This window comes from Petromyzon marinus, chromosome 42 (genome assembly GCF_048934315.1).
Source record: "Petromyzon marinus isolate PM22_M1 ecotype Great Lakes invasive population chromosome 42, UKy_Petmar_22M1.pri1.0, whole genome shotgun sequence".
NCBI classification, from domain to species: Eukaryota; Metazoa; Chordata; class Hyperoartia; order Petromyzontiformes; family Petromyzontidae; genus Petromyzon; species Petromyzon marinus.
This window is the reverse complement of record NC_133708.1, coordinates 8,597,231-8,623,250: the sequence shown is the minus strand read 5'-3', so window position 1 is coordinate 8,623,250 and position 26,020 is coordinate 8,597,231. Positions and strand designations below refer to the sequence as shown.

Genomic DNA, 26,020 nt, shown 5'->3' with positions numbered 1-26,020 from the left:
AACAATTTATTATTTTATTGTTTCCCTTCAACGTGACTTTACCGAAAGAACTAAGAATACAAAATCAGTTAGCAAGTAATTTGTTTTCAATTTACAGTAAAACCTTGGATTGCGAGTAACTTGGTCTGTGAGTGTTTTGCAAAACGAGCACATTTTTAAAATAAATATTAATTTGATAAACGAGCGAGGTCTTGCAATACGAGTAGTACGTATATACGCTTTGTCTGCCGAGCGTCACGTGATCACAACTGATATAGGAGTGCTTTCATATACGAGTGCTTTGGATTACAAGCACGTTTCCGGAACGAATAATGCTCGCAATCCAAGGTTTTACTGTACATTTACAAGTGCATAGCTCCAGTGGCTTCCTAATATCGGAAGGAAGAGCGTTCCAGATGACTGCAGAAGCGCATCTGAAAGCTCGCGATGCAGTGACCGTCTTTGTTCAATGGTTAGCCAAAAGCCGCTGCTGTGAGGATGACCGGAGTGTCACGTGAGTAATCATTGCAATTGTTTGTCAACCTGCTGCTGGATGAAGGCCTCCCCAAACCGTGTCATGATGCTTGTCTGACCATACATACTTCACCACACTGTACGGTGCAGGTGAGTGAAGAGGGGGTGGGGCCTAGTGCTCGTTCAAATATTACTTGCCACTGATGTTAGCCATGGCTGGGAACCTAACTCTGGTCGGTGGATTCACAGTGCAATGCGTTAACCACTGTAGCACCATTCATATTCGGGAAAAACACAAATCTTTTTATTCGTACAGCATAACTTCTTTTATAATAAGTGTAAAATGCTCAATGCAACTAATATTATTCAGTGCACGTGCATGTATGTAGCTGTGTGTGTGTGCGTGAAAATATGAATACATTACCCAGCTCTTTTTTCCACTGCGCTTTCTTTGCCTGAAGTATTTCTCGGTCTTTCTCCCTCTCTCCCAACATACCAAAGACACTGCCCGATATTCCTTGCGTCTTCTCAAATGGAGCAGCCGAGCTTAAAAAGAAACAACTAAATGAAGCACCAGGTTAATTTAAATTATTGTAAGCAAGTCAGGGCCGATTTTCCTTTAAGTAACCCCAGTCAAACGAAAAGCCTCACAAAAATAGCATTTCAAATGCCTTTTCCAAATCGCTAAACATAGGAGGGGTACTTGTGTTGGCATTAAAACTACACTTCAAGACTCCATGGGTACAATGTTTAAAGTGCACACTCAACTCTCAGTATATGTGCACTGATGCATCAGTCATTCGAAGGAGCAGGTAAACTCTGTTCAATCAAAAAAACAATGATAATCAAACCTAATGACATAAACAAATAATCTGTAAAAAAATTGCAAGTTGCATTATTCGAAATTCTCCGCTCTACTGATAGCATATTTTACGTCAACAATTGTACACTCACAAAAGCAGTTCCTAAAGCATCCATAACCACTCAGTTGCTCAGTTGGTTACCTTGAAGCATCTTCAGGCTTGGTTTCATTGTCATACTGAACAATATCCTTTTCCTTGTCCAACTCTGTTTCCAAAGGTGCTGAACCTAAATTGTATACAAAACCATCACCTTATTTATTGTGATATGTTGGATCAGTTTAACTCGTAGGCTTTCGCGACCAATATCATCCGTAATACAGGTTTTTTTTGGTGTGCTATACTAGTAATGAATTGGCATGTTCTGTTTACGTGACGCACCTTACTAATTGGCTGTGTTGGGTGGTGGCCGGTTTAACGACACATTTATATTTACACGATCTAACCCCCACCCCCCCCCCCCAAAAAAAAAGCTGTATTATGGATGTTGGATGCTACGAAAAAAATTAAACTAATCTTTCAACATTTCAAGAAAAAAACAATATCCATTGGGTAACCTGGTTACTCCTCAGCCATAGCCTGTAAAGTAGTTAATTAAAACATAAATCACTATTCATAAATAAACTAATAAATCAAGGTTTTTAATACGGAGTAAATGTTTATATATAAGTGTGTACTTTAAGAGAACATTCAGCTATTGTGTAAGGTTTTAATATGACATACACCAATAGCAGATATACACCATTAACCAACGCCATTCAAGTCTGACTTCTGTGATTTTTCTTCAGGATAAAGCCAAAGAACAAAACGCGTCTGCTACTTATAGGTACCATTGAACCTATCCGGTTTGGTGTCAATTCACTGCTGGACTAGGGCCTCTCCTCTCCGTGCGGGTCATGAGGGTTGTTTGACCACACCTCACCATATTGGTCAGTGCAGGTTGGTGAAAGGCATGGAGCGTAGTCGTTGGAGTAAAGTATAATACAAGCACGGACTTTGGTGCACTACCCAATGCTCCCAATGTGGCCCATCGTTTTAACTGCCGCGCCAGGCGATTGAATCGAACCACTGACCTCTGCATTGCAAGTCCAGTGTGCAAAACCATCACACCCTGCCAGGATCCTCAACTAAACTGTTTTTTTTTATAACCTCACTCAGATCATTTTACATGATCCGTGTTTTTGTTTCATTCTTGCAAATCCCTCCCCACCCATGAATCCAGATATCGACGGTCGTTGACCGTCTTAACTTACGACACACGGCTGGCTGCTCACCATCAGTGTTGCTGCTGTTCACGGATTGCCCGATGGATGCTAGAATCTGCTGCAGCTGTTCTTGGGTGAGGCACACTAAGCCATTGCCGAAGCTCCCCGTCTGGGCGTTATCGACGTGCCCCCGCGCATCTGCCGCCTTCACTGGCTTCCCATTGGCAAGGCCGCGCCTATTGCATGCGACGAAGGAAAAGGACAGATCAGACACAAAAAAACACCAAGTTTATTTTGTTTAAACGGGTGAGAAGAACTCAACACGCAAGAACGGTCACATTTGCGAACGTGACGCAGTCACCAAAGTGACATAAGCAATGATGTAAACGATGAAGCTAAAACTAAATCAAGGCGAAAACCATCAAATATAATTCACAGAAAAATGAACGTAACAGAAAAAAACACAACAGTGAAGTGTGACGATGGGATGGTTTTGCAGGTCGTGTAACAAAGGGCATTCAATAAGTTTTCAACACTATTAGGTGATAAGTATGCTCATAACAAGATCCCACTTGCGATTTTTTTAGACTCATTTTAACCCCTCTGCCAAATTACTCAATTGGAATTTACGTAGCAAATCATCACCCCCTACTGAAACATACAATGCCATATAATTGCTTAAGTTTTCGCGGTTGTGCTGTATAGTTCTCCAGTATTTTCAAGTTACCGCCCATTGTCCGGATTTATGTCTAACATTTGGCTCAGTTCCTGAATCTTCCATTCCTGAAGCTCCAATCATGGGGGAGCAATATGTTGAATATCGTACAGAACCGAAAAGAACATTGGAGATCGAAATGGTGAATTTGTTTTTAGGCGCATTAATGCAAGCTTTAGGCTTTGTTTTAATTTTTCACTGCTGACAATAGTATTTAGGAGTGTCATTTTGTATACATTTATAGATTTCGATAGTTTTCTATGTTCAGTATGCATGCGGCAAATTGCGTAAGAAAGTTTTTTTAATGTGTGTATGTCCCATGCAATGCTTTCACTTGATCTCCTAAGTCACTAAAGTCCTTAACATAAAACCAAAATATTAACATCGAATTGAAGCTTGAGCCTAATCACGATCCTGAACAGTGACAAATCATGAATCGCACAGAGGGAATGATTTGTTCCTGCACGTCTCCTGTAAATTACATCATAAGGGAAGTTACAAAATACAACTCTGATATTGCAACATTTCAAATGCTAGAAGAGAGGACTCGTACATAAACTTGCACATTATGAACAGTAAATAAAATACCGTACCTCTGTTTCACTTCTTGCTGGGCTGTGTTTTTGTCCACCCTGCTTCTATTGTTCTTCCCCATCTGCAGACCATTCTGCTGAAGATTCTGTCCATTTTCGAGGACGATGGTCTGTCCATTTCCAATGGCCCTTTGCTCTTTACTTTGTTGATTCGATTGCAGAAACTTGATTTGTGGGCCATTGGTACTTATATTCTGGTTGAATCTTGCCTTTTGAGTGTGATTGTACTGGACTGGACCGTGGTCTGCCTGTGGGTCACTGAGCTTTTCAGTTGGATTCGAAGTCCTCTGATCGATGTCCGCACGACTCTGTGCAGCTTGACTGTTCCCAAAGGGCGTGGGTTTTGGCCCTCTGCTTGAACTTCCATCACTTGCCGCTCCGAGCCTAACACTGCCATTATGCGCCTCCCTTACGAGCCTCGACCTAAATGGAGATCTCCGTTTCTTCAACTGAGAAGTGCCCTAAAATAAGTGTGTAAATTAGGGCACCATGTATAATACCTATCAGTTTGTCACAGCAGGTAATATACATTGTGAACAAATGGTGTTCTTCAGGCACAATGGTATGCTGCATTTCATATTTAAGTTCAGTTTAGGTTAAAGTTGAAGTTCAGCTATTCGACAAAATAAATTAAGAACAAATAAAATAAAACATAAAAATAACCAATAATAAATAAAAGTGCATACACGTCTGGAGATGTACTCGCTTGAAATTACAATGAGAGAGAAATAGGACTACATGATTAAGAGAAAATATGCAAGTTCGAGAAAATGTATTGACTTGGGCAGAACGCAGGGCGAGAAGAGATTATGACGATGATAGCCAGTGGCTTAGACTAACAACAGTGGTAGCCAAAGTAGAAACACGTCCAACTGAAACGTTTGTCGTGGAGATGGAGAAATTAAGTTAACTCATTTTCAGGCGCAGGATGGACTGTTGCATCGTAGAACTCTGAGGGATGAGCTCAGAAAAAGCCTTATTCCAGCAGTGGATTAATCCTGGCTGATGATAAAATACTGCATTTAATTATTAAACGTAAAATAAGGGATTGCACTGAGAGTGGTGTACAAGCACAAATAATAATAAAAAAACTGTCCAATATTGGAATGTGAACTTAAAATGAGAATGAAACGTTATAGATTTTAAATTCAACAGAATGTAAATGGCAATGCATAAGCCTATGTTGCTGTATAATTACCTTTGCAGTTTTATTTAAGGGTTCATCTGTAAGAGAAAAAAAATCTTCATTCGGTTTTGAAAACAGGATTATATTACCATTTATATTTTACAAACAGCACACTGTACACGTTGTAATGTGCAGGATGACCATATTTCCCAGATTATAAGATGCTCTGGAAAGTGAGACGCACCCAAAAGTTATGCTCGGTGTCAAAAAAGTTACACAATTCACTCACATACACACATATATAAAGTTTCGCTTCAAAATACTGGGGAAAACTGCATTTAAATCTGCAAAATAGGCAGTAAAACATTTCTTACCATGAAATGCTATCACAAGCCTCGTCTTGCCGTCCAATGTCTGGGTTTCTAACTTCAGACCATCCCTGTAAATCAACACACATTTTCAGTGGACTTTACTACATTGCAGGCAAAAACAAACCGCAAATAATAAATAATATATATGTAGAGTCCTTTCTCAGTCTACTGATGGATGCGGGACACTTCGCATGGGACAAGTTGGTGAAGGTTATTGTACCATACTTCACCACGCTGGTCAGTGTGGGTCGTAGATGGGAACCATAGACATGGGAGCATTGAATCAGAGTCCAGCAATTGATTTTGCTACACTGACTTCCTTTGCCCACCAACTATTCCCGAAGCCCACTTTAACAACCAACTGACCGTGGCGGTCACCCATCCAAACACTATCTAGGCTTAAAAGCCTGCTTAGCTTCTGGGAGCTGTCGAGATCAGGCACATTACAGGTGATTTAGTCAATGTCAATTCTTGCTCAAATGAGCTCCTCTGCTGTTTACACCTCCTAACCAGTAGTGCGATTCCACGTCTCTGTGTCTGTGGCGAGTCTATCCATAGGGCAACCAACGCTGACATCCCCATAAAGTGGTACTCAATTTGTCGGCTCGAGAGGAATAATGGGTTGGAGCCAACCCCTAAACCAGGGTTGGAACTCACAACCTTCCGATTTCGAGCCAATAGTTCGAAATCGGAAGGTTGGCCATAGGATAAAATAGAATGAGCTGTAATGCTGCATAAAAATACTGGAGTTCATTTGAACATACTCACTTAGTTTTGGACTGGTGCAGGCACACTTTGGAATTGGTGTTGTACTTGGCCATTCCACACACAGCGGTGGCATTCGTACAAACACGTGAAGCTCTTCAGGGGCCACTTGTGACAGTAACTTACGCACTCGATGAAGCTCCATGAGACGCATGGTCTATGTCATTAGCAAAGTCCACGAGTAACAGTGACTTGCGCTACGAACTCGGGAAATCTGATGGACTTAAACATTTATATTTATACGCGGAGACCCAGAATGTAGTTAATCTCATTTAGTATGTGTCCCCCCCCCCCGTATATTATGCTGCACGCCAAGGCATAACGAGTTTGTGTTGAACAGGATTCCAAAGTTTATATGGAGTGCTCTTGCCAAGAACATCTGGAAATCTAGCAACATTTATCAAACAAGCCTGACTTATCCCCAGAAAGTTGAAACCGCTCCAGAGTTGTGTAGCTGATATATTTTTATTATTATTAATGTAATAAAATGTAGATATGCTTACAATTTCCTTTTTTTCCAACCTCAGGTGGATTTCTGGCCGCGGATAACACGAGGGGCAGATGGTGGTGTCCCAATCACGCTGCCCTGGTGCCCTCTCCCCCAGGTTAACTCAGCCATAAACGAGGATCGCGCTTGATGTGTACACATCACAAAACCCCCGTGTGCTGTGCCAGCATTAATAGGTAGACTCTGCCTGAAATTAGTACGTCGTCCCAACAGCGCTGCACGGTCAATGACTGCATGTGGATCTTTGTTTACATTACTGCACACTACATTATCCGCATTTCTGCTAACGGGAGCGGTGATGCAGCGGTTAGCGCACTACGGCTGTAAACCCGGGCACCCACATTTAGATTCGCGGTTCACGGATAACATCAGTGGCGCCTATCAGAACCGGCTCTGTACATTCTCGTTCACCAACCCGCGCCGCCCAAAAGTGGTGAAGTATGACCAAACAATCGAGACGGCGTGCAGAACTCTCCCTGCGAGCGGTCGACATTCGACAGCTGCAATCGTACTCCACGACAACTCGGAACATTAACAGCAGGCCCACAGTACCGCTCGCTCGACAGCAAGTGCTGTTCGCGAGCACCTATGAAGGTCGGATACGGCACACGACACGAAGATGGGTGGCCGGGACACCCGCCCGACCGGAGATGTTTACACAACGCGCCAGGTACTAATTTTAAGGCCGAGTCGACCTAGGGGTAGACCCAGGACCGGTTCAGATAATCGGCAACGGATGTTGGCCGTGAGCTGGCGTCGAACTCTGCTCGCCGGGTTCGTAGCGCGGGCGCGCTGGCCCGCTACACGACCGCTCCCGTCTAACAAACACACACACAGAGAGAGAGTGACGAGCGTGAATCGCTGACAACAGCAACAGTAATATCCGTACCCGAGGTTCATGGCACGTCGCTTATCAACGACGACTGTCTGCGGCGGGGGTCCTCAATTGGCAACGCGTGCGACATTAACTCGAGTTAAACACGACGAACAGGTGAAACCAATGCGGCTCCCGTGGCCACATGAGCGAAGGCCTTGCTCGCTTGCACAGGCCCCAACAGAGCCTTCAACGCTCGCGTGGTTTCCATGCGAACCCAGCAAGAGCGGCGCTCATTGGCCCCCTGCCCTTCGCCGTCTCCGGCCCAATCGGATGGGCGCCAGGGGGTGACACGTGGGTGGGTTTAGGGTGGATTTGTTGCAGCAAGAAAGTACCCTGGCAGTTCAATTTCACTGGCATTGACTTGGTACCCAATTCGCTTGCTCGCGCCCAAAGTCAGTGAATTTGGCCCCAATTGACTGACTTTGACCTGGTCCCAAATTCACTGATTTTGACCAGGTCCCCAATTCACTGTCTTCCGCCCAAGTCAGTAAATTTGGGCCCCAATTGATTGACTTTGACCTGGTCCCCAATTCACTGACTTTGACATGGTTCCAAATTCACTGACTTTGACCAGGTCTCCAATTCGCTGACTTCCGCCCGAAATCAGTGAATTGGGCCACAATTCAATGACTTTGACCAGGTCCCTAATTCACTGACTTGAAATGGACCCCAATTTAATCAGGCCTCCTATTCACTCACCTTGGCACCAAATTCGCTGACTTTTCCATAGACAGTGATAACGTGATTAGTCTAGCCTTTAACTATTGATACATTGTTTAGCCTCGCGTTTACAGTACTTTAGCAGAGCCATGTAGAGGAAGTGTTGATTTAGGCTTTTCGGAGGCTCTCCAATTACACCTTTTAAAAGTTATAGCCCAGGGGGTTGGCAAGAAAAATAAGCGACGGTTTATTTTTCAAATTCGGTATATATATAAAAAAAACGATTTCAAGAGCCGTTATGCTTGTGAATACGCAAACGATCCTGAATAAATAACGGTCACGAAGCCGTCTTTAAAGAGCCGCATGCTGCTCCTAAGCCGCAGGTTACCGACCCCTGCTCATGGTAAACTGGGCTCCCATGGTAAACTGGACCTCAGTGGTGAACTAGACCCCCATGGTAAACTGGACTCCCATGGTAAACTAGACCCCCATGGTAAACTGGACTCCCATGGTAAACTGGACCTCAGTGGTAAACTAGACCCCATGGTAAACTGAACCTCAGCGGTAAACTAGACCCCCATGGTAAACTGGACTCCCATGGTGAAATGGATTTCCATAGTAAACTTGACTCCCATGGTGAACTGGATTTCCATGTTCTTGGTTCTTTCGGTAAAGTCACATAGAAGGGAAACAATAAAATAACAAATATATAAAACAATTAAATTCTCACGTTTCGACTGCAACACAAGCAACCATCCCTCAGGTGTGGTTTTCACACAGTCGAAATGTGAGAATGTTATTGTTTTATATTTTTATTATTTTATTGTTTCCCTTCTACGTGACTTTACCGAAAGCACCAATAATATGAATCCCTGCAGTTACGAAAGCTTTAAATCAAAATTTGGATTTCCATGGTAAACTGGACTTCCATGGACAGGGGTCGGCAACCAATATGAGCCATTTTTTTTTTTTTCAAATTCGGGAGAGAAAAAAAAACTCTATTTCAGGAGCCGCAATGCACGTGAACACAAGGCGGTGGTCCTTAATAAATACCAGTCACGAAGCAGTCCTTAAAGCCGCCGCCGGCTTTGGAGCCAGAGGTTGCCGACCTCTGCTCTAACCTCATACCCCAACCCTCAACAAGCTTTTCACTTGAGTCTGCAGAGAACCAATTTCATGAGATGGATTTGTCAATCTACAGAAGTCGGCATCAGCAAGCATTATAGTAATATCCAGGCATCTGAATACAACACAAAACCGTAGTCTCCTATTTTGCAATCAGCACAACCGAATCCCCCAATGTCTTGTGCAGGGTGGGATCACAGTAGCCTGCAAACTCTATAATTAAAAATTATATATATTTTAACCCCTCCACATTGCAAAAAGACCACACTCATCTTCGGAATGTGAACATTGTGTATCTCTTGAACTATTACAAAAATCTGCCAGCTTCTTTGAAATGCAGATTCTAGATTTTCCATGTTTAAGTACTTCGCATTAAAGAGACGCGGCCGACTTTCTTGCGTTGTGTAGTTTATGAAGCGTTTGACTAGTTTAGCTGCAGTTTACAGTAATTGAGGAGCTGCAGAAATATAGCTGATATGCCATAGTTTGTTTTCGCATCGGCATAGGCTACTTCTTATTTGATGTCTTTTTGTAGACTTGCATCTCAAGTGTAAAAAAAAAGAAACAGACCCATTTACACCTCATGGATCTTATAAAACCTATATTCTTAGCTCTTTCGGTAAAGTCACGTTGAAGGGAAACAATCAAATAATAAAATATATGTAAAACAATAAAATTCTCACGTTTCGACCATAACACAAACGGTCATCATCAGGTTACAGGTGTAACCTGATGATGACATATATTTTATTATTTTATTGTTTCCCTTCAACGTGACTTTACCGAAAGAGCTAAGAATATGAATTACTGCAGTCACGAAAGCTTTAAATCAAAACTTATAAAACCTGTTAACCTGTGCTCTCACGAATACAAGCCAGAGAAATAGGGACAAGGATGGGCCGGCAATACAATGCCAAAAACAACAGCCTAACAACACGGTTACATCTCCCGCTTTACTATTAAAGGTAAAAGAATGGCTAACCCTGTGATATACCAACAATAGGTGTATGTAATTAAGAACGTGTATGACCTGTAACTTTGGGCAGTATGTTTATTGTTGGGACTGTAGTATGCATCGGAAAACATGATTTTTTTAAAAATAAACAGCAACATGTAACATATTACAGTACCAGACTAAGAAACAACACAGACCAGCACAAACCAAGCAACATACTTATTCACCCATTAACAGTACACTAACACAATCCAGTACACCCTGATGCAGTGTTGTAAATTTCACATTCCTATTGCAGGGGTAACTTTATCCGATTGGATGTCATTTTGATGTCACGTGACATCCCAATGACATCACCAAGGCCTCACTATGACGTCAATGTTGCAACATTTTAAAGAATTACAAATATAACGTTTATTGCACATTGAAATATTGATTAACGTTTGCTAACGCAGGATATTAAATCTAAGTTTTTAAACATGTTTAATCATCAAACATATCCACATATGCTGTATTTAAATGTCGATTAAACATTAATATGCTGCATTGGAATGTTGTCGAATATCATATATAGGTGTCCCTCTCATAACGAGCGACATGCGTTTTTGAAAAACAGCACACAACTCGAATCTCGCTATATGAAGTCTATTTTCCCATAGACATACATGTTACAAGAGGGGATTGCGTTTCGGGAAGAATTTATCTTTCCAATTACTTTAGCCCTGTATTTACAAAAAAACACATTAGTGTAACAAGTTAATATTAACATAACAAATCATAATAAGGATTGAAAAGATTACTACTGACAAAGATTACTTAATAAGGAGTAACTTCAGGGCTTATTGAATGCTTCCGTGGCCAGCAGTTCCAAGCAGCTACGTCCGGCCCGTGACACAGGGCGCTGGCACGACGCGGTGACGCCATCAGCATTTTTATTTTCACTTTGAAACTTTGTCATTGAAAATTATTTGGAATAATGTAAAACATTTTTGACCACATAACTGTGGAAGGCATAGCAGAAACGCGTGAAGTATGTCCCTACAAGATGAATCGCTTAGCTGCGAATTCGCGCTGTTAATTTAAATATCGATTTTTTTTCTCACCTGCTTCTTGCGCCTTATGAATCGATTACACAATTAACTTTTTTTTAAATTTAGTTCTGCTAGGATCGTGCATGGGATGCATTTATGTGCTGTAGCAGCCACAAACCCACCTTCCCTCCACAAATCAGGGCACCATCTTCGGAGAGGCAGTGTGGGTATGGGAAACAAATTCCTTTTTAACAAAAGGATGCATTTGGCCGTGTTAATGCTGACATCACTATCATTTTGTTAACTAAATGAAACAGGTTGACAGTTGCTTGCTTGGCATTGCTTCCTTATATCATGCTCGTGGTACTAATGTAGGCCCACATCTACAAGCCTGTTTGCCCGATTTTACTTTTACCCGGGATTGGAGTGGCTTGCTCGGCTGACTGCAGTCTCCTGTATCTCTCTCGACTCACTATGCTCTAACATTCCTACTGGCTCTTGGCTTCCATAAGTCAATATATAAAAAGATAATCAAAAAGAACACATCAAGAATGTATTTGTTTACAGGAGCACAGGGCTGGTTCAGCCTGGACCAGACAACAGCTCCCAGGGGCATCGCCTAGTTCGTATGAGCCCTGTAGGATCTGCAACGGGGCCTCCTGTCCACCTTTCTTGGTCTTAGTAATCTGGTATCTAGGACTTCTGGTACATGGGCTGTAGGGCAGTCATACTTATCCTGTCTTAATACAGAGATGGAACGATGTTAACAACCTCCATGACAGACTCCCACCTCTCATGTGCACGCCTCCACGAGATATTGGCATGGCCAGAGCACCAACACAGAGCCCCCAAGAGGAACACCATCATCACAGACCCCCATCCTTTCTCTTCCCGCAACATGCCGAGTGTGTGACCCATGTTCGTGACCCTCATTGCACACTCCCGCTCCTGTCCATTACCGATATGAACAAAATCTGACCCCAAATGGAGCCCATTACTCCCTCTGGCGCCATTCCTCGACTCCGTTCCGTCCGTGCTGAAACTGCACCTGGCTAGCTTTTGAAAACGTGTGAAAATTACACGGGATTTTGTTGCAGGAATAACGTCTTTGCTTAAGGAATGAAACCCCAAGTTTACAGTTTCAACTTTCGTGTACATTTAATTTGTTTTAAAAAGATAAATGTTTTATTGCACAGAGGTTACAGTCCTCATGAGCCTTAAGCATGAACAAGCTATTTGTAATTTTCCATCGTCCCCACAAAAGGCAAGACCACTTAACAATGCATTTTGGTACCAAATAATCCTCAGCACCAAATCTTACTCTTTTGGCTAAAATCAAGAATAACACTTACATTTATTTTCTAAAGTGTCATCTAAAGTTGTAAATTACTTATGACAATGGCATATTTGCCACATAGCCTACAAGAGCAACCACGGAGCACATTAACCAGTGAAGGGCGCTTCCACAAGATGTAAATGTCATTGCTTTAGTGTCTTATAACCGCACCACCAATTTAACATACAGCTTTACGTCCCACAAGAGTCCTGCAAGAGGTCGGGTACCCGTGGATGACCCACACAGCGGATTGCAATTCGGGTGCGGGTCGGACATGTGTCGTGAACATAATGTGATCAACATGAACGAACTAGCACCCGAATGGCAAGCTGTAAAAATTGTTGCATTCCGGCTCACCTTTGCGGGTCACCTGTGGTAGCCCATAGGTACTCAACCCATTGCAGTGCTCTTATCTCCAACTACGTTGCTGCCTACAAGTGTTGTGAATTTGCCCATGGAAACCTCTTACTAAGTCAACAACTGTAATGAAACTCTTGAAAGAAAGGATGTTGACAAATTTTTAAATCGACATTTGCAGTGGTATTAACACAGGATTCACCAATGTGGAGTTTAGATAAACAGTACCTTTCTTCTGGATATCATAGTTGTCTCTTAAATGTAACATATCGAAATATAAATTGGGTTCCTTTTCCAAAATTATGGAACCCACTTAAGCCAGATCTCCACAGGCTTTACTTAAAATAAAGCATATTAATGGCTGCAAAGAAAATCAGAGCTACAATTGTTGCCCATGAATATGAGACATTGCTCTTCAGTAGCAAAAAATATATTGCAGCAGTGCATCAACTCACAAACCAAGGTATCCTCAAGCGAAAAGTATTTTGTTGGAGAGCTTTGCATCTCAGCACTGGACAAGCTTTTAGTAGGATGTAACAATAATTATCAGAAAAGTTTAGACTTGATGTTACAATGGGAGATTGGAGTTTGCATTTTCGGTCTCGCTGGTTCCACGCTATCGGTGGGCTTTGCCAACGGGACGTCACACTCGGCAGCCACAGCTGCAGCGCAACTCCTGGGAGAGGGTGAAGAGTGACCCGCCACAGCGCCAAAGTTCACGTGCACAGCCGGTGATTAGGACATCTGTGAACAAGCGCCTATATCCAGGGACACCACCACCCTCGGCGCCTGCCTTTTGAGACAGGCGTTTACCTGCAAAAAAATAAGCATGTCAAATCATAAAATTGTACCTTTGATATTTAACGCTATGGCCAAGTGGGGTAGTGGTTAGGGCAAAGGTGGTCAATACATGGATCAACATTTTTTTGTGGGCTCTCATGACAAATATGAACAAAGGCTACAAGTATAAAACAATATTTCTGCTGATGGCAAAAAAAGTCTCAGAATTGCACAATCATCACATCACGGTCCACGGGCAGATAGCCCGCAGGTGTCCACTGCACATTTCGTCATTTGTTTACACTTTCCACAGTTTTGTGCCAATATGCTCAAGTAGTGCCACATCTTTCCGGCACCAATCTCTTGTCATCATCAAGCCATTCTGTGAGGTCCTTCCATTTTTCCAAAACAATACACTTTTAATATTTCAGAATTCAACAATAAAAACACAATAACTTGTACCAATAGTTGGTGCTTGGTGTATTAGCCACCACTGGGATAGGTGATGTGGTTTGAAATCGAATTGTATGATCAAATCGTGTCACGGATCTACTTGGCCATTCATCTCTCTGAGGGATCTACACAATGAGTGCCACCTTGTGGTAAAGTCGACAACAGTCGTTCTCACAATAGGAATGTGGTACATCCACCACTGGCTGCACAAAGTTCACTTTCCCCACGTGTTTTTTTTTTTCACAGAAACCACATTAACTTTTTATAATCTCGTACTGATAATAAAAAATGGCCGATTTGTTTCTGTGTTTTGATAATTTTTAATAGGGTTCAGATGTATTCTTTGGTTCTTTCGGTAAAGTCACATAGACAGAAAAAAATAGAGAGAATAAAAAAATGTATTCACTTTCTTTTTTATTATAATTTTCTATGCGACTTTACCGAAAGAACCAAAGAATATGAATTCCTGTAGTCACGAAAGTTAAGTCAAGGTTCAGATGTGTCTAATGTTAAATGTGATCTTTAACATTTCTCCACTTAAAAGCACTACGCATTCTTTGCAGCAATTGAATCATTTGGCGGGACCCCGGGGTCCCACAAAAATCAGGTCAATAATGATTATTTTTCAGTCCGCCCACTCGTGATCCCGACAGCAACGCGCCGCCCGCCCAGACTTGCGCCAACAAGCGCCAGCAGGCGGCGATCAACACGATGGGCGCCACCCCACCGGCCAAACGCAAGTCCAGGGGGCGTCCGCCGCAGTCGCGCGCGGCGACGACGCCCTCCGGTCAGCCGTCGATCCTCAGCTTCTTTGCCAAGGCGAGCCCGCCCCCAAGGCAGTGAATTTAACGTGTTTATGTAATTTTTCAACTTTTTACGAAACTTAGTGCCCCGAGTAGCTCTCGACCAGGCCAATCGATTGACCACTAGTTTTGTTGTCGGTAAGGCAAGACTCGTGTCGCTACGCGGGTTTTCCCACCCTGGGGCAGTGATGGGACCCCGGGGTCCCGCCAATTGCTTCAATTCAACAAAGGTTTTTTTTTTTTATATAAGTACAGATGTGTCTAATGTTAAATGTGATCTTCAACATTTCTCCAATTAAAAGCACTCAGCAATCTTTGCAGCAATTCAACAAAGGGATTGTCCACAGATGGTAACATTTGAACGTGCAGTAATTATATCAGCCAACGAGATATCACCTTCCTCATCCACCCCCTGCCATGGGTGGTGCACCGGGTCCGCTACCATGGTTTATCCTGCCCATCCGTCTCTGGGGACCTCCTGGTGGGGGCCTGCAATACAAAACAATTACGTCAGAGTTATCAGTGATAACATAAGGAGACAGTTTGCCGACGGCGACAGGATGTTGTGCCTTTTTTACTCAAGTGGTGCTAGCAAACAAGACTCAAGGTAATATCTTGATAGTGTGGATGTGTACAATACTTAAAAAAAATCAACTAGGCTGTTCTGTGCAAGTTGCTGTATTCTAGTCTACAAAAAAACACTCATCTTTGTGCTTATAAAATGTCAAAAAAATTTTAACACGTGAAACACGTTTAAATATAAATTGTTCACAAAACCTGCTTAAGTGTAATAAACCTTGCTCGACACTTTTAATAGGCTATATCATATCCTTCGTTCTTTCGGTAAAGTCACGTAGAAGGAAAACAATAGAATAATAAAAATAATACAAATATAAAACAATAAAAATCCACCAATTATCAGCTAGACCTGTGCTTCCAGGTGCATTGATTAATAAAGCGAAAATGCGATTATTGCTGTGCCTAAACATTTAATATGCATGCAATCAAGCAAGGACACATCACTATTTTCATTTACAACTAGACACCCCCAAAAAGGAATCCCCCCTAAACTTACCACACAGCTTGCCAATACAATTCTATTGCCATTTTCTATGTATGAGGCACCTTGAATCAAGGAGCTTAAAGGAGGGCGACTGCTTCACGTACAGGGAAGGTTCTTTTCCAGTGGAGGGGTGCAAGGAGGACCGAAATCAGGATTGGGCCACAAAGAGGCGGAACAGAGACAGAGAAGATTGTAAACGAAGAGGGCGAGGGAGTCGATCTAGATTTGAAGCTTTCGTGACTGCAGGAATCCATACTCTTTGGTTCTTTCTGTGAAGTCACGTAGGTAGCAAAATAATAGATCACGACGTTTCGATAGCAACACAAGCCATCGTCCTCAGGTGAAACAATACAGGATGAGGGAGGACACAAAGAAATGAGAGAGGCAAGGTGAGGTGGGGAAAGGTCACGGAGAAATGTAAAGATTGGCGTCGGGTATCTGAAAAGACAGCGGTAGTAAACGGGGTGCCAGTGACGTTGAGAGAGAAGAGAAGTGTGAGCGTTAAAGCGGAGGTGGAAAACAACCCGTGCCAAAACATTTTGAATGTATTAGAGAGGAGTGAGAGCATAGGTAGGGAGACCAAGAAGAAGATAATTACAGTAATCCAGATGGGTAAAGATCAGACCCCTGCACCATATCCAAATAGTTTTTGGGAAATATTTGAAAAAACTACTTTAAAAAGCATCTGTGTTGTTTATGGTGTGGGCTAGGCTTTGGAATATCCATCACTCACTGGTTTGGAATCCAATTGTGGGACACACTACTTGAAACTGACATGGTGGCCCCTTTAAACCTATTTGCCTACATATGGGTAAATTTTCCATGAGAATCAGAAACCATAGAGTTGTGTGGCACATATGAAAATAATGAAGATAAAAAATATATACTTTTAAGGCCTTACAGATACATAATCCCAACTTTATGAATAATGCTATTTGGTTCTTTCGGTAAAGTTACGTAGGTATAAAATAAAATAATCATTAGCATTCCCAAAAGTCTCAAGGTATGGCTTGAGCTGACGGACGGCCAATAATATGAACTCGGGGTTAACCTTACTGATCCTGTGTCAGGGGACCCCAAACAGACCACCAACAACATATTTACGGAGAAATGATTGCACATTGTTTCAAGACTTAATGTGTGCATTCCTGTGCATGCCAATTCATCGCAGAGTTACTTAAACTCACCCTCTCCCATCCTGCGATGGAGTGTAGTTTGATGTGTATCCACGACCTCTTCTTGTCAAATCTGGTTGGAACATTGTCTGAAAGCTGTGTAAAAAGGATGAATATAGATTGATAAAATAATTTGCATGCTGTTTCAACACCAAATAGTCATGAGGTATTTTGCAGTATGCTCCAAGCAATTTAATCGAATATACTTCTCAATTCACTCAAGTCAAAGATCAACCTATGCTGAAAACCATCCTGATTTTTAAAACATCACAGCACTCATTACACCACAGACGATGTGGTGTATAATGGACAGCATACTGAACTTTAAATCCACCAATTTTCAACAACGCATGGCATATATTAAAGTTGTTTTCTTTAGAACACCATAAACGAAAAATGTTTCGCGTTACCATACTGCATTGCGCATTATTCCAAACTTTCTCTTGCAAAAATGAATGTCCATCAAAAGTGCCGTGCAAATACTGGGGTATGAATATGTAATCGCACATCTCAGAGATGCACTACTTGTTGTCACTCACAAAAGCCCTACGAAGTTCACGACGCTCCAAAACAGTTCTGGTATCGCCGACAGCCGCCACAACGACTGCTGCCGACTCTCCATTACGCGTCCTAAGAGAGACAGGGAACAAAGTCTGACAACAATGAGCCGAGCACAACGCACTATTCTGTTAAGAGAGCAATTAACTGATGCGTATTACCACGGTTTTTTTTTTAAATATCATTTAGTCTCATAGTGAAGTCAGAAGGCTATTTAGCGAAACATTGGTTGAGAAAAATAATGACATGGACAAAAACGGATAAGGTATTAATAATTATCACAGAAGAAATAACAGTAAAGTCGTTGTGACAATGGATATATATAAAGCGGGCAGCAGTTTGGCTCAATAAACATAAGCAAACCAAAAGTCATGTACGTGTAAAGTAAATAAATGGTGAAAGGACGAAACTGGAAAACACAACAGAGTTATGTTTATGTACTGCAAACGGTAAGCAATAACCAATCCCGGATATGTAATGCACAGTATGTATGCTTACATTCCTCATTAGCATGGAGGAATGTGCACCTAACAAAGACAAATAACTGCAGTAACAATGTATAAAATTTTGTTAAAAAAGAAAATCACCGACTAAATTAGTGTTGTCAAATATTTAAGAAATAATGTGTGCTGGGACAATGTCTATGTTGATTGATTTAAAAAAAAACATTGTAAAAGAAAATCAACCACTTGTCATTGATTACTCCGGGCTCTTTCAAAAATATTAGCCGCCTCTACATCCTGAACGCTGACAAGGCCAACAGCATCAACAAATATACTTAGCAAACATTTGTTTTCATTAAAATTGGTCATTAACGAAAATAGAAAACTTAAACTTGCGCTAAAAGAGGTGTTCCTACTGGACATCTGTGGACAGATAAAAATAGCTCATCGGATTCCTCCAGTCGGATTCTCAAAATATTCTGAGGTGTTTTAGGATACGCTTGGACTTACATTGAGACATAAGGAGAGGAACATGCGCATCGGAGTCCATGAGGACATCGTTCTGTTAAGCTTTGACAAGAAGTGTTTTAGGATACGCTTGGACTTACATTGAGACATAAGGTGAGGAACACGCGCATCAGAGTCCATGAGGAGATCGTTCTGTTAGGTGAGCTTTGACAAAAAAGTGTTTTAGGATACGCTTGGACTTACATTGAGACATAAGGTAATGAATACACGCATCGGAGTCCATGAGGACATCGTTCTGTTAGGTGGGCTTTGACAAGAAGTGTTTTAGGATACGCTTGGACTTACATTGAGACATAAGGTGAGGAACACGCGCATCGGAGTCCATGAGGACATCGTTCTGTTAAGTGGGCTTTGACAAGAAGTGTTTTAGGATACGCTTGGACTTACATTGAGACATAAGGTGAGGAACACGCGCATCGGAGTCCATGAGGACATCGTTCTGTTAAGTGGGCTTTGACAAGAAGTGTTTTAGGATACGCTTGGACTTACATTGAGACATAAGGTGAGGAACACGCGCATCGGAGTCCATGAGGACATCGTTCTGTTAGGTGGGCTTTGGCAAGACGCGTCGCTTAGAAGGGTCTAAGGCCAATGGTCAAGAATGACAACGGAGTGGCAGCGAACGCATGGAACGCGACCGACCGGGCATCCTTAGAGAGGGAGCGATGAAATTGGCTCTTGTGAAGGTGCTTGCTGGATCATGACACAGCAGACGCGGCAAGAGGCTTGGCGATAACTTCAACTAACAGTGGAATGGCCTCATCTGCCGATGTAGATGATAACAAAGATTGATATTGAAGCACCCCCCACCCCCCCATCGCCGTCGAACCGGCAAACCAACAAGGCCTCGGGCCCCGGGTAAAGAAACAAGGCCAGACCGAGGCCTGAGTGACGCCACCAGGCCGCATCCGTGACAACTTCGGGGAGGGGGTGGTGGTGGTGTGAAACATAATCATTGTCCATAATCGAGGTTTTTAACGATCAAAGGAGCCAGCGCTCGCTCGCTCACGTACTTGCTGTGTGTGTGTGGGGATGAATCGAAACTCGGTGTGGCGAGAAAAAGCCGCAATGTTATGAATTTAAAGCGACACGCAGAGCGCCCACTCACCGTTGACCACGTACGCCATGATCGCGCGACGATGACGTCACCCGAGAGTTCGGAAGGCCACGTGACTCGGAATCAGATTCCTGTATATCGACTTGCAGGAGGAATCCGATGAGCTGTAAAGCTCTTTGTGTGACAGATGCTCTAGTAGGGGGCCACCGGGGCTCAGAACGTTCACAACAACAACAACAAACACAATACAAAAAAACACGATAGGAGTGCAAAGTATAAGAAATGTAAACAAATCACTTACAAATTTTGATTTAAAGCTTTCGTGATCGCAGGGATTCATATTCTTGGTTCTTTCGGTAAAGTCACGTAGAAAGGAAACAATAAAATAAAATAAATATAAAACAATTTATATTTTTATTATTTTCTACCTGACTTTACCGAAAGAACCAAGAATATAAATCACTTACAATAAGAAAATTGAATAAAACTAAAATATTTTTGTTTATCTTAGCAGGTAAATTCCACTGAAGTATTAACTTATTTTCAGAAGCGACCTGGCCACAAATAACAGCTCAACAAAGTGGTCATCCCAACTCGGACCCGCAAATCCATGCATTTTCTTTTAAACAAAAAATAAATCTATGGATTAATTTAATACAGCCTCTTTCATGCAAATAGCATCCAGACAAGCTAGAAGGTTGGTGAATCAGCGCCACCAAAACTCTACATATTGAGGTGCTTTCAGCCAATTTAGTGAGTGCTGTTCGGGGCCGTCCATAAATGACGTCACGCGATTTTGGACGATTTTTGACCCCTCCCCCCCTCTTCGTCACATGGCGTCACAAAAAGTCAGACCCCTCCTCAAATATGACGTCACAAAGCTCTGCCCCCCCCCCCCCCAAAAAAAGAAAACATGCTTAAAATCGCTTTAAAGTATTGTCATTTTAGTGTTGTAGTGCGTATTTAATGTGGCGCTGCACTCTGATGTTGTAGGAGAAAACATTTATTAAAAAGTATATTTAATTAAGTAGAACGTGTTGTCTATATTTATTTAAAGTTGCGCATTTTGATGTGACGCCACATTTCTCACCCCTCCCCCCTCGTCACACATCGTCACAAATGCCTAGGTGCGTGACGTCATTTATGGACGGCCCCTTCATCCTACAATGCGGTCTAGATGTCTTGTGTCCTGCAATTCATTGACCCTTAACATTTGTTTCCTTTCCATGTTAATTTCTGTCTTTAAATAAACTTTACTCTTAAAATAGAAAGTTTTAGATAAATTTCGATTTAAAGCTTTCGTGACTGCAATGATTCATCTTCTTTGGTTCTTTCGGTAAAGTCACGTAGAATGATAATAAAATAATAAATTGATAAAATAAAATAACACAATAATATTCTCACGACGTTTTGGCCACAACACAAGCAGCCTTCATCAGGTGAAGGGGGCGAGACTGTCTGGTAGGACTGTCTGGTAGGACAGCGTTGTCCTACCAGACAGTCTCGCCCCCTTCACCTGATGAAGGCCGCTTGTGTTGTGGCCGAAACGTCGTGAGAATATTATTGTGTTATTTTATTTTATCAATTTATTATTTTATTATCATTCTACGTGACTTTACCGAAAGAACCAAAGAAAAAGTTTTAGATACTTAATTGGGGGTCACAAGACATCTGGACCACCGTGTACAAGTGGGTTGGAAACACGAGTGCCAGGATACAACCCAAGCATCTTAGGGTCCCTAGGAGGCATGGTTCTGATGGCTGGCAGACGGGGGCATCTGAGTACGTAGCAGCCCGGTTGGCTGGCAAGGGCACGTGACAGGACAAGGTAAGGATGTGGGCCAAAGGTGACAGAAGGGACACGTAGTGCATGGCCCAGAATATTCTGGGAAGTTCCAGAAGGGGGCGTGGCCGAGGGCGGAGCTAGGCCACGCTGGGGGGGGGCATAAAAGAGAGGTCCCGAGGTCCCATCGGGGCTGTCTGCTGGAATGGAACCCGCCGTGCTGCGTCTTCTCCTCGGTCTTCAGTCTTCGTGTGCGACATCGTGGGTCAGGCAGTGTGCCGACTGACCTGACCTGTTAATGTAGTTATCCCGTTGTGGTCGTAAAATAAAGTGTTGCCTCCTGAGTTAAGTGTGTCTCTCAAGTGAACCCGCTACAAATGAATGAATGCTAAGGTCACGTCAAGTACACTTTATTTTTGCTTAAACACGTCGCCTTTCTGGCACAAATCTGCCACCCAAAGTACCATCACATTAAAATTCATGAACATAAAAATATAAAATTCAATATAGTGAGAGATAAAAAAAGACTCTTTGAGTTGTTTAAAATCTGAAAATAAAAGCAAGTTGTGGATGTGAGTTGTTTTTTGCAAGTGCAAAGAGACGTGTTATGAGTTGTGACTTATATGTATTTATGTTGAATTTATTTTACACTGTACGTAGCCAACCGTGCTAATCGGAAGTGAGGGGTAAGGACAACAAACTATACACAAAAGCAGTCCTAATGAAAATAGTTTTCAATCTAGATTTAAAAGTGCATTGCTTCAGTGGCTTCCAAACATCAGAAAGAAGAGTGTTCCGGACGGCCGAAAAAGCACATATAAAAGAGCGCTATGCGGTGACTGTTTTTGTCAAAAGCCGCTGTGAGGATGACCGGAGTTTTGCGCGATGATAGTTTATTCTCCTTGACGAGATCTTTGTAGTGATGAAATAAATTGCGCGCCATTGCCTTGGGAAGGTTGCTCCAGCGGTGAGTCCGTGAGTTAGTGCAGTAGCCAAGGCTGAATCATGGACCAGGCCAGTGGGGCCAGTGCCCCGGGGCCTCGGACTGCCAGGGGGCCTCCAAGCCTCAGGCCGCGCGCGGTGCGTGGCCCAAGACTTCGGAAGGAAGTTGAACACCAGGACCCTCAGTGCGCACAGCGCAAGCTGACCACGAGGCCCCTGGGTGCTTATAGCGTGAGCTCACCACTAGGGCCCCCCAGACCCCTCAGCGCTTACAATGTGAGAGCCCCCGGGCCCCTTGGTGTTTAAAATGTGAGCTCACTACTAGGGCCCCCAAAACCCTCGGTGTTTAAAACGTGAGCTGCACACTACTGCCCTCCAGACCCATTGGCGCTTACAATGTGAGGACCCCCAGACCCCTTGGTGTTTAAAACATAAGCTGACCACTAGGGCCCCTAGGCCCCTGGGGCTTAAAGCGTGATCTGACCACTAGGGCCCCCGGGCCCCTGGGTGCTTACAGTGTGAGTTGGCCACTAGGGCTCCCAGGCCCCTCGGTGCACACATCGATCGTAACACCTGGGCCCCTTGGTACATAAAGTGCATGCTGAGAACGAGAGCCTCTCGGAGAGAAAACTGCTTTTGTACAACTGAGCCACTGGTTAGCACGCTACAATATTGCTGTGGCATGATACAATATTCACCAACAAGTCAGTTCATGCTGCATAACAGGACAGTTTGAAGGGCGTCATATTATGGCAAGCCGTTCGTTATTTGACTTACCGTAGCTAGCTATCCCTTTATTTTATCTAGCTGCCCAGTTTCCCTAGCTAGCTGCCCATATGATTCAGCTTGTTAACAGAAATTAGTTAGCTAGCTGCCATTTTTGCCAGCTAGCTTCCCTTACAACCAAATTAGCTGCACTAAAACGCCAGCTAGTAGTTTTTTTTATTTCAAGCAACATAATTATCTCTGTGTCAGATAGGTATATAAGGCATTTCTTGGTAGGAAAAGCCACAGACAGATGCCTGTTTTCTTGCTTGATACGCCACAGTCATATATTAAGATACATTTTCATCTTTTTCTAAAACAACAGCCTTCTTAAAGGCTATTTCAGCAATCCCTCTTAAAGGCTATTTTCTCACAGCCTTTTTAAAGGGTTAGGGTTACTTTATTTTACGTGCTTTTCTATTTTTATTTTATTTTATCTACTCAAAGCTGCCTTTAGGTACAAGTAGACTATAAAATACTACCACTTGAATGTAATTTCCAACAACAGTATTTTAAGTGTGTTGCCATTATGAATATACATTAATTCAATTATTATTTAATAAGTATTGAGATATGTTATTAATATATTCATATAAATAGCATACTAGTTCTGAAATATGGACCACAAACGTTGGAATAGTGGTGCTTCCAAAAGGAAAGCCAAAAAATAAGAGGCAGGAGAGGTAATTTTGCTTCAAAGTGTTCCACTGATTGCCAACTGCTTTCAAAAACCCTTTGATAGTAATAATGATGACAGCAGGAGCACTATTGTCAGCTTTGAGGAAGGAGCTAGCACTAGTTCAGTTTCCAGTAATGTTGTCACTCCCCCAGAGCCATCCTTTGAAGGCGAACCCTCAACAGCTAATGGTATACAAGAACCATCATTTCCACATCAGGAGCAGTTGGGCAGATCACAAGAATCAAATCAGCAACCAAACCATTCCTGGTGCTATGAGGTCACTGACCCTGCATTATGGCAAAGCACTTACAGTGACATTGTTAAGTCAGTGCTTATTGAAAGAGGAGCAGTACCCTTCCAAAACCGCAGTAAAAATACCCAGCTTCAGTCCAAGATAGAGCGCTTGGTGGAAAGACTAGAAGTTTAAACAATTAACTTCTGAACTGTATATTGCCAAATGAGCAGAGGGTTTCTAGACAGTGGCTACTGTACTGTTTTGCATGCAAACTGTTCTCCAGCAAGCTCGGTGGCTTTAGTCAGGGGTTTAGTGACTGGAAGCACTCTGAAAGAATAGGGGAACACAAAAAGAGTGGAGAACACAGATCATACATGCTTGACTTGCACCAGCGGACAAAGGGCAGTGCTATAGATGCAGATCTCATGCAGCAACTTGATGGGGAACGTAAATACTGGAGGGACATTTTGAAAAGAGTTGTAGCAGTGATCAAGTTCTTGGGTGAAAGGGGACTTGCGTTTAGGGGAGATGATAAACGGTTTGGGTCAACCCATAACGGTAATTTCCTTGGCATCCTAGAATTGCTGATGGGTCAGAAAACTCGCCAAACAATAGCAGATGAGATTCGGGATGCCAAATATTTTTCAATAATTGTTGACTCCACCCGAGACTTGTCACATGTTGACCAATTCCGGTTTGTTAACAGCAGCGGGAATGTGGTGGAGCGATTCCTGGGCTATGAGCCAATTGAGAGCCATACTGGCAAGAGTTTAGCAGAGGGCCTTGGGTTGGACCTCTCAAACTGTAGAGGTCAGTCATATGACAATGCAAGCAACATGTCAGGAAAAAAATACAATGGGCTGCTGAAACAAAAAACCCTCTGATAGAGTATGTGTCTTGCGCAATGCATTAGCCCAGAGGCTGATGAGTTTTTTTTAATGTTGCAGTCATATTCTTGGTTCTTTCGGTAAAGTCACGTAGAAGGGAAACAATAAAATAATAAAAATATAAAACAATAAAATTCTCACGATGTTTCGACTGCAACACAAGCAATCATCATCAGGTGTGAAAACCACAGCAAGGAAATTTGAAAAAAGTGGCGGTTATTTTTAACGTTAGCACCACGGAGAGCGATTTGACAGTTTGTTTTATTGTTTCCCTTCTAAGAGACTTTACCGAAAGAACCAAGAATATGAATCCCTGCACTCACGAAAGCTTTAAATAAAAAATGTTGCAGTCACTTTACACATTTTGCTCTTCATCCACACACAGATGGGGGAAAGTCTTTCAGAAAAGCGATGTCAGACTGGCATTAAAATCGTTGTCCAGTACTCGATGGAGTGCTCGGGCAGAGTCAACCAAGGCACTGTGGAGAAATTACTCCCACATTAGAGAGGCCTTCAGTGGTATGTGCAATGATGATAATGAGAAAAGAGATACTCGAATTGAGACCGCCAGACTATGTGCTAAATTGGACACCTTAGAGATGCAGTTCATGGCACATTTCTGGGACGTCATACTTGACCGGTTCCACGCTACAAGCATGCACCTACAGAAAAGTGACATTGACATCTCTGTAGCAGCACAGCTTTTGTCTTCGTTGAGGGATTTTGTGGCAGGACAGCGAGACCAGTTAGAGGCTTTTGAAAAGGCAGCCTCAAATATGACAGGTGTCTCTCAGTCATATAAGCACGATCTTCAGCAAAATAGGAAACACAAAACATTTGCAGATGAGAGCTCAGAGCCAGGTGTGACACTTGAAGGGAGGGAGAAGTTCAAAATAGAAACATTTTATGTGGTCATTGATAGGCTCGTGGCA

At 42.6% G+C, this 26,020-nt stretch overlaps 1 protein-coding gene across 4 annotated transcripts in view; it reads right to left on the bottom strand.

Annotated features, from left to right (window-relative positions):
- The window catches only part of CCDC66 (coiled-coil domain containing 66), a 30,340-nt gene extending 21,446 nt beyond the window's left edge, over positions 1-8,894 (bottom strand). The window contains exons 1-7 of one of the 4 annotated variants that reach the window (XM_032969829.2): positions 7,486-8,894; positions 5,327-5,391; positions 5,025-5,050; positions 3,827-4,287; positions 2,588-2,754; positions 1,458-1,542; positions 878-999 (exon numbers count right to left, since the gene is read on the bottom strand). In XM_032969829.2, the coding sequence (XP_032825720.1) occupies positions 878-999; positions 1,458-1,542; positions 2,588-2,754; positions 3,827-4,287; positions 5,025-5,050; positions 5,327-5,391; positions 7,486-7,496 (937 nt within the window). In that variant the 5' untranslated portion in view covers positions 7,497-8,894. The remainder of the gene's footprint in view (positions 1-877; positions 1,000-1,457; positions 1,543-2,587; positions 2,755-3,826; positions 4,288-5,024; positions 5,051-5,326; positions 5,392-7,485) is intronic. The other 3 variants (XM_032969825.2, XM_032969827.2, XM_032969828.2) reach the window with 3 other exon arrangements.
- Between the last annotated feature and the right edge of the window lie 17,126 nt (positions 8,895-26,020).